Consider the following 9770-nt stretch of genomic DNA (forward strand, 5'->3'; position numbering starts at 1 on the left):
ACGATGCGTTACATCCCACCATAATGTCAACAAAATATAAGACTTAATAATGCAACATAACTATTTGGGTAAATAACGAGACACAGATACATTTGTTGTTCTCTTTTATACATAATTCAATCATTTTTCAGTTGAATCCTGTAAAAGTTTAAAATACAATGAACAATTGTGTCAAATGGTTATAAATGATCTAAATTGAAAAATGTGACTTTTTCTTTGATTTTAGCTTTCCTTGTACTTCAGGGAGATGCCAAGCAATGTGATTTAGCATCTGGCACTTGTGCTTGAAAAAATGCCACACAATCATGTGGATTATATTTTATATTACATACGTGACGTATGTAATGCCAGTAAGTCAGACGCGATTCCCAAGTGACAGGCCTTCTGCGGAGGTGCACTTAAAGGTGGTGTCCTCTCGCTCAAGGCTCCTCCTGGCGTCGCCGCGGGAGTCTGTTGGCGTGGAGGTGATGGAGCAGTGGAAGCAGAAAGCGTAGAAGAACGCCAGGAGGAGTAGGAGGCAGACGGTGCAAAAAATCACCACGATCACGATGGTGTGCACTTCCTCCCACGGAAGCTGCGTAGCTACCGTCTGGGGGCGAAAGGTCACCTGCGTGGCGTTGAGACAGCATGGCGCGGTTATTGTGGGCGTCGTGCGGTTGACCTGAGGCATGACTGCAGCCCTGCAGGAAAAATCAAATTGGCTGTTGTGCGCATGTTCTGAAATTGTTCAGCATCAATCAAGCACACTATAATCACACAGTACATTAAAAGGGCACATCGTGTATTTTGTTCTTACCGGTGTGTGTGTTTTGATCCTGTCAGGGTGTCTTCTTTGGAGGAGTGCAGCTACGATTAAGTGACAGATGTACAAAGGGATGGAGGGGGAACAAGGGGTGCCTGGAGGAGAGCGGGAGCTGGTGGATGGAGAATAACAAGGAGGGTTGCCAAGGAAACCAGTCTGACAAGGTGACATCACACTTTGATTCGGGAGTTTTAGCCATCCATTTTCTGGATGGCTTGTCCTCATTAAGGTGAGCTGTTAGCCTATCCTAGCTGGTTTCGAGCAAGAGGTGACATATACAAAAATAGTTCACATAATTTAGTCTTTCATGAATGTAAGATCTCAGGATAGCAGGGGGAGAAAACCCTCACAAGCTCTGAGAGACTTGAGATTCAAACCCAAAACCTCTCGACTGTGAGGCAGACATGCGAACCACTTAACCACCATACCGTGCAAGCAATACAGTTTTACACTGCCACCTGTTGGTTGAAGAAGCCCCACTGAACAATAATGCAGTGTGCTTTCAGGCTTCAAATGCTCCCCACCACCTCCCGTGGAGCTCCCGCAAAAGATAACGACGCCCACGAAAAGTTCAAGGATTGCTTCTACTTTGTGTTGCCATGGAGATGTTCACCTCATACAGTATAATTGTGCCAGCATGTGAAACAACAAGCCCCCCCCCCAATCCGCAAATATCAACACACCCAAAAAGAAGCGATCGCTTCATATGCAAGAGATGCAAGCAGAGTCGGATGCGACGTTCAAGACTTCAAGTGCTTTCAGGTGTCTAATTACATCTCCGAATGATAGCAACAAAAAATACATAAAGCTGAGCGATGATGGCTAAATGGTAGTTTTAGCGAACACCAGGGTCGAATTCAAATACAATGTATGTTAAGATGAAAAAAAAACAGCTGCAAGGGCCTCTGGACATATTTGTCCAAGGACAAACAAATGAGGACTGAGGGAGTTTTTTTTTTTTTTTTTTCACTTGCAGATTCCAGCAATGGAAATTAAGGAGAATGACCCTCAAGTTTACACATACTTGTGAAGCAGGCAAGTTCTGTTAGAGGGGCCTTGAAGGACAATGCTACTAGAATATGTTTTAAACACAATACAGATTTTTTTTTAATGTGAATGCACCCTGCTAGGGTGCTCTCATACATAATACTGAAATGTTCTCTTGCACACAACTGATTTTTTTTAACTCATACACCGAACTACATTATGCAGATTTTTGTTCATAAACATTACTAAGACATTCAGTCACATTACTGAAATGCTCTTATGCAGATTTTTTCACTCATATACACTATTGAAATGCTCTCATACACAAAGCTGAAATGTTAACATACAAAAAACAGAAATACAAAACTTAAAGAGACTATGAATATTATTAAAAAAAACACTTATATAATAAAGCTATGACACTCACATGCAACACTGAATTTCATTTGGCACATACACACTACTGAAATGGTCTCAAACACAACTAAAATGTATTTAACTTATATAGACTACTAGGACATGCTCATGCCCACAACTGAAATGTTTTCACACAAAATAATAGTCTTACACTTTGCAGAAATCCTCCCAAGACAGAATTTGTTTTGCTCACATTCACTATCATAAACACAAAAAAGACTGTTATGCACACTTGTATTTTATTTTTCTTTCATGTCATACACGCTGAAATCCTTTTGCACATAACACTGGAATTGGTTTGTATTGTATGTTTGCAATGAAATATGTGTCAGTAGTGTGCATGAAAGCATTTGGATGGATGATGATGAATAGATAGAATCAATACAACAAAAAATGTGAGGAAAATAAAATATATATATAAAAAAAATTGTATTCAATTCTTTGAAAGACAGCTTCCTGATGACAGCTGTCACTTATTGTACGTCCATCAACACTCAGGGACCACTTTATTAGGTAAGCCTGCATAATCCAAAAAACTGACAAAAAAAATCATGCTTAATTTGCGGAGAGCATGTTTTTTTTATTATGCTAGTGGTATGTAGCATTGCAGAACTGCACCATATCATATGAATAGCCTGCTATAGTTGACCCTCAGATATAAATCAATTAGAAACCCGAAATATTAGAAACACATTTTAGTCATCCCCTTCCTTGTTTTATAAAACAAACTTCAGCATCATTTAGAATAGAATACCTTAGTTGTCATAGTGCACCGGTATACAACAAATATGGGAGTGCTGCTCTGGTTTCCCCTTGGAGTGAGAAGTCAACTGGGGTAGGTTAAAGCTCACCCGCGAACCCAGTGAGGAAAAGCGAAACAGGGATGGATGATATTATGCCACATGCATCATCATTTAAGGTTAAAACTATTTAAGAAATGAAATTTGGAAAAGCAAAAGAAGATGACTGAACATTTTATTGTCAAAAAGCTCCAAAAAACACATTACACACACACACACCAAACTACAATATGTGTGACACAGATGGCAACAGTTCTAAGAGAGTAAAGCATAGTTCACATAGTTTCACAGGATCACCAGACAAGGATGTTAGGGATGAGGGGGCATAAACGTTTAACAATGATAAACACTGTTGAAGTCTAATTTACTTATCGTAGCCTAAATATCAACAGCATGACATGGACTGCAGAAACAAACGATCCACATCCGTATAGTGTGGGTGTGTGTGTTTTGACATGATAATGATGTTAGTTGCCTGTTGTTTGGGCTCATTTCTTCTTATTCATGATGTTGTTGCAAATCCAGTTCATGCCGTCCTGTTGGAGAAGCAAAACAAGATAACATCTTGCAACCTTTCAGACACACATTCATTAAGCTTTGTAAGAGGAGAAATAACCGATGGCAATGTTTCCAGCTGACCTGAACTCCTTCCCCGGACACAGCCGAGCAGGCCTGAATCTGCCACTCACGGTCTCTGTAAGTATGAAGGTTGAGTCCCTCGGCGATCTCGCTGGCTGGCGATGCCGTGGCCAAATCTTGCTTATTAGCAAAGATGAGCACCGGAACGCCCTTCAGGTTCTCCTCGTCTATCAGCTCGGATAACTCCTGCAAACAAACAAGAAGTTAAGCTGCGTGATACACGTGTCACATTTGCTGTCTTTGAATCCTTAGCCTTTCTGTGGGGACTTTATTTCCCTCCCTCATCAGGCTATTTACTAATGCATATTTGTCATTATATTGTAAGTGTTTTACACTGATTTCATTAATGAAGAAATTGCAGCTCTACATGTCTATAAATGCTCTCTCATGGCCACCGCCAATATAAGATTATGGTGCATCCAGTTTTCAAACTTTCGGATAAACAAGGTGGTAATGTTAATTTGGAGTTTGCAGCGGTGTAGAACTGAAGTGGAATACTGAGAGCTGTTTCACATGCTGCATGCAGTTAGTGGAGCTAATGGATCTCATTAGAATGTAGAAGAGTACCTAATGAAGTGACTGGTGGTGTATTGCATTTAGAAACCTAAATACTAGACCTTCTTGAGGAAAATGGTTAAACCAAGTATCCAGGGCTTCAACATCCCTGTCCATTTACTATGATCTTGTTTAAAAACATTTAAAAGGATGACAATTAAAATAAGTACACTTAAAGTGCTTGCTAAGCAACCAAAACTGTGCACTGAATAATTCATTCAATCTCAAAGACATAATTTATGTGTGTGTGTGTGTTTTTAAGATTTTAGACATTCAATACCAGGTACTTCTTTTCTTTTTTTCCTGTTTTGAAAAACTTAAAGTATTTGGCCAAAGCAAGGTCTAAAATCATCTGAGACTAAAGTAAAGAATTACTTCAGTATATAGTAACTAAAGTCATCTATTACATTAGGTACTGAAGTATTAAGGTCATTAAGGTACTTAAATTTACTTTTACTACTTTGGAACATTAAGTACTAAATGTTTAGTAATCAATTTAGTATTACTTTAGTCCCAAATACTCCAGTTATTAATTATTTTAGTACTTGATTACCCCTAAAGTAGTCAATTACTAGAAAAATGGTAGGAAGAGAAGTTTTTTGCAACATAAAATAATAAATAAAATTCATTTCAGAATGAAACTCACCAGTCCAGTTTCTTCAAATCGCTTTTTGTCTGCACTGTCAATAACATAAATCTGAAAGAAATAATCAACACATTTAGTTTCTTTTTTTTTTAATAGCTTATTCATTTTAGCATCTAAAAGATTGTCTGAAGTTCAGACCGTGGCTTGTAATTGACACGTTCACTGTCAGTCCAGTAATAATGGAATCCTTACATCAATAATTGTCAGTGAAATACATTTGATTAGACTTCCGTGGCCACTTACCAGCAGATCTGTGTTCTCCAAATACTTTTTCCAGAAAGGTCTGATTTTCCTTTGCCCTCCAATATCCCACACGTTAAGTTTCATGCCGTGAGAGGCCACGCTCTTAATGTTGAAGCCCTGAAAAGAAACACAACGCCGGAGTTACAATGTGCTTGAACATATGGATGTCTGCCTCAAGTTCAGAGGCATCAGAGGATGTTTGTGTGTCAGGAGGAATGTAACAAGGGCTGAAATAGTACAGTCACTGTGTTAATTCACAGCATTTTTTGAAGCAACATTCATCTTGACGTTAAAAACGGAAACAGATCTGAGGAGAAGACACATTTCTGTTCAGGCATCCTGAGTTCCCTAAATATTCCCTTGTGTATGGCTCGTGGTTTAGGCTTGCTTGCACCAATGTATGTTTGTTTTCTGCTTTTTACTTCTGAATGAAGCATATATTGACTGTACTAACCAACTATTTTAGTGCAGGTAATATAACAGAACCGTTTTTAAAATGAAACTGTTGATTGAAAAGTACAAACTGAAAAACATTTAATAATGTGTTTCAGGTTACGTGTGACGTAAGGGCCAGGCCGAGCCAATGTGGCGTTTTCATATGTCGTCCACCTTCATCGAGGATTTACATAATGCAAATTTGAACAGAGCAGCACGAATTGGGAACGTAAAATGGAACATTCAAAATTTTATGACTGTCAAACATCATGTTAGATGAGATTAGATAAAATGAGGCAACAGCAAGTCACTTCTTGTTGTGTCATCTAATTTTATTGGACAAATCAAAATAATTGTAATTTATGCCTCAATTTCCATACTTTATTAAATCCATAGCAGACATTTTTTTCCAATGTACTTTTTGTAGTAATACTCATTGGCCATTGCTTTGAATTTAAATTTGTGTTACCTGTTCCATAGTAAATGTTGTCAAGTTATTGGAAATGCGTACCGTACAACATTACCACTTTAAAGAGGTTCTTTCATCTTCACATATATTCAATGATAAATCAAAGTTTTTTTATTGTCGCTTTTTTTTAAACCATTTTACCATTCACTAGTAAGCATTAAAGCTTTTGTATTTGAATCAAATTTAGAACTTAAAACAAAAAAACAAAAGTAGCAAGAGAAATGTGTTATTGTAAATAAGTTTAAGTAGTAACAGAAGCATACAACTTTTACAGCTAACTTTTCTAGCTGAAGTTTACCTCAAAATTTGTGCAACAAACTTCATTACTACTGCTCCTGTTCTAAATAACAGTTAATACTCTAATAATACCAAGGTCGTGTATATTTCTACTATGCCCTAAATCAAACATAACACTCTAAAAATATGAGGTAGTATTGTAGTTGATACTGTGTTCTAAAGGTCATATTGGAGCATGTGTCACTTCACCTGTGTAGGGGTAATGGTGTTGACATCTTCGGATGCGAGACTCTTGAGCAATGTTGTTTTACCGGCATTGTCCAAGCCCAGAAGAACGATTCGCACTTCTTGCTCGCTGGTTCCTTTCAGTTTCTCAATGACTGAGAGTAAACCCTGAATGAATAAACGGGGCAAGGGAGACCTTTCAAATGATGCATGCAATATTTGTGTATAGCATGGAATGAATATCCAAGTAGTCAAATATTTATCAACGATATACAACAGTGATTCCCAACCAGGGTGCCTTGGCACAATAAGTGTGTTGAGCGATCGTTGATTAGTTACAAAAGCATCTGTATACTATCTATGCCAATGACATTCTGTATAGTGACAGGAAAAAGAGTTAAATAACTAAATCATTACTTGTGTTAAACTAAACAGTCACAGATTTTGCTGGGTAGCTGAATTTGTGGATACAATGAAATGAGATTGTTCATATTGCCATATTTTATTTTTTGTGACATTTTTGAGAGTTTTCCTATGTACAGTGGGGGCCTTGGGTCAATTCCAGATTGGGAAACACTGGCATACAATATACAGACTGCGAAAAAAAAAAAAGATTATTTGGACTTCTGAAAACCTAAAAAACTTAACTTTAAGATGAAACCAAGTAAAAAAAACAAACAAACAATGCACTATCAAGCTCGAAAATGGCAAAATTCAAGTGACTTCTTTCTGAAGTCAAAGCTCTTCTGACACACAAAGCTCACACATCATCTTAGCCCAGTTTTGTAAGAAGTAATCCAAGGCTTCATTTAGAATAGCATCTCCATTCATGTAATCATGCACTATGTAACGTGATTAGCCTAAATCAAAGTTTGCCAAACAAAATGCACATTGTTGCACATAAAAACGAGGGACTGTCACTTTAAATGGCAATAAAATGCCTGCCGCATTATATATCAGGCATTAAAAGTAGCTTTTTTGTTTTCACATTGAATCCAATAAAATGCAATATTCAATACAGCCATCATGAATAAAAAAACATCACAATTCAAAAACTGTCACAAAACATTATGTTACTCAAATACAATCAATTTGAACAAGTAAAAAAAAGTTGGCTAACCTGGGGTTGGATCGCTCCACTGACCTTCTGAGCTTCTCCCATGGTGGCACGTATCCTTTAGCTTGTCTGGAGGGTCGATACTACATTCTCCGATGAGGCTAAATCATGCGCGCCATGATGTACGTTAGCTAGCCACAATGATAAACACGGCCTGTTTTCACCCTCTTCCTACTCTTCGAACCTGTTAAAGGTATACGTGCGTGATACTTGTGTCTACCTGGCCATCGGTTGCACCAAACCATTAGTGTGGAGATGGCGAGCAGGAAGAGGGGGAGGGCGAACGGGAGCAGGATTATAAGGCCAGAATTAGCCCTAGGAGTCCATACAAAGGCCACTTGGACTCCTCCATCCATCCACCCACCCTCTTATTCAGTCCATCCCTCCATCTCCACTTGGCAGTGGCTTTACCTGGATTATCTCCTTAGCCACCTGCTTCGAGCGGAACCCGGTAAACATTCACACACATGCACATTATCACACAGTTGGGACAGTCTGCCATATGGCTGAGGGTGGAATGTTGCTAATGCACCAAATCAAAGATGAGGATTGACAGTATGCTTGGAGCCGAACACTTTTAAACCTCAAAAGGATTATATCGTTGAACTTATTCCCGAGCGGACGCATCCAGCTCATAGCCCGTTCCCACATGCAATCCTCTCCGGTAGGGGAGCTGATAGCGCCATCATCTCGTGTATCTTTTCCACGGCTGCCTGTCTAAAGCTGCTCTGCGTCTGTTAGTGAGCGCTCCTGTGAGCAGGGCATTCAGTGGGATTAGTCTCAGCACGCCTGTCCTGTGTCTGGATTAAAACATTTCGAGGCTCTTTTGCTCAACGACACAAGCTTTCTGCTCAGTGGGTGTGGCCCTTACTGTGTTACACAATTGCTTGAACTGTGCTGTGCAAATGGCCCAGAAAGCATTCATCAACACCTAAGCTAGGTACTTACAGTGTATTCGTACTTACAGGGGATTTTCTGCTTTTCTTTTTGCAATATCATCAGTTGTGCTATTAGAATTGAATATGCTGCTTGGAAGTCAACATGATACATATACAACCCTGAGCCTATTTTCAACTTTTCCTCATTATGATTATGGGCGATGCAGGAACCATCACAGGTGACTTTGGACCCTGGACTAGTCAACAGCCAAATAGAGAAATGACCTGTAAAGTTTGCATTCACATCTACGTACAATTTTGAATAAACCTGATATGCACGCTTTTGGAAAACAGGTAAGCAGGTAACATACAACATACAAATCTGATTCAAAGCTTATGCCCAAAACCTCAAAACTATTAGGTAGATTCACTCGGCCACTGAGTTCCTCCGACATAAAAATGATGTATTTTCTTCTTTTGGTTAAAGGTATGATGCATGCATTTGATTGGTGGGATGGTTGTTATTCTCAAGCAGGAGCTCTAAAATCGAGGTACAGTACTCCGTGTGGTATTTAAAATTTGAACAGGGTTTCTGCAGGTATCTGCAAATCTACTTTAATGCTTTTTAATGCTGGGACAGTAACAACATACTGTATTTAACTTTTTCAAGTTAAAAGCAAATTAGATGGAACATTAAACATCTTATTGCTTAATTCATTTATATTGACTCCTTTGCAAAATACTGCACGACATTTTATCTTGTATTTTTTTTAAAAATTGAAGTGCATTATAATTTGAGACTAATACGATATACAAGCCAGAAATAAAACATGATTTCACACTATCTTCGGGAGTTGGTGAATATAATATGCCTAGAGATGCCAATACAGATATAACTCCAAGGGTTAATAAATCAAACATGGAACAGAGCTTTGAAGTCTTTTTTTTCCCCGCTCATCCCAAATTCCTTTGCACTTGTACTTGGCTGAAAATATATTTTACTGAGATACATTAGAAAAAAAAAGTTGGGAACCACTGATCTAGATGAACAGTGTTGCGGTGTAAAAGATGGACCAACATGACTTTCCCCATGCCTCCGTCTTAGTCTGCACGCTTCAGCACTTTCAAAGGCCAGGGGTGGGTCACATTCAGTTTAATTCATGTGGTTTGTCATATTTGTTTTCAATTCCACTCAGAACAATAATGTTTTTATGTCTAAATTGGCTAAATTATGGATTAGAAGCCAGATGCTTGGTAGCTTTGCCTTGCGCAAGGACAGGAGACAGATGGCAGCCAGCACATAATGGAAATTACATCGTC

At 38.6% G+C, this 9770-nt stretch overlaps 1 protein-coding gene across 1 annotated transcript; it reads right to left on the reverse strand.

Moving 5' to 3' along the window:
• Positions 1 to 3164: 3164 nt before the first annotated feature.
• arl3l1 (ADP ribosylation factor like GTPase 3, like 1) lies at positions 3165 to 7844 on the reverse strand. The gene is made up of 6 exons (XM_088430927.1): positions 7576 to 7844; positions 6480 to 6623; positions 5090 to 5206; positions 4847 to 4897; positions 3646 to 3831; positions 3165 to 3542 (listed from the first exon to the last, which is right to left on the reverse strand). Exons 1-6 carry the CDS (start codon positions 7615 to 7617, stop codon positions 3495 to 3497), a joined length of 588 nt encoding a protein of 195 aa, XP_088287053.1. The 5' UTR covers positions 7618 to 7844; the 3' UTR covers positions 3165 to 3494.
• Between the last annotated feature and the right edge of the window lie 1926 nt (positions 7845 to 9770).

The sequence above is a fragment of the Hippichthys cyanospilos genome, chromosome 13 (genome assembly GCF_059441005.1).
Source record: "Hippichthys cyanospilos isolate Australia breed blue-spotted pipefish chromosome 13, RoL_Hcya_1.0, whole genome shotgun sequence".
NCBI classification, from domain to species: domain Eukaryota; kingdom Metazoa; phylum Chordata; class Actinopteri; order Syngnathiformes; family Syngnathidae; genus Hippichthys; species Hippichthys cyanospilos.

What these genes read in the sequence shown, in the direction of transcription:
- arl3l1 (XM_088430927.1), bottom strand. Translation starts at nt 7,617, where the DNA reads ATGGGAGAAGCTCAGAAGGTCAGTGGAGCGATCCAACCCCAG. An exon ending in ACACCATTACCCCTACACAG is followed by an intron (nt 5,207 to 6,479) that starts GTGAAGTGACAC and finishes GTTTCTTTTCAG; the next exon opens with GGCTTCAACATTAAGAGCGT. An exon ending in TGGAGAACACAGATCTGCTG is followed by an intron (nt 4,898 to 5,089) that starts GTAAGTGGCCAC and finishes TATTTCTTTCAG; the next exon opens with ATTTATGTTATTGACAGTGC.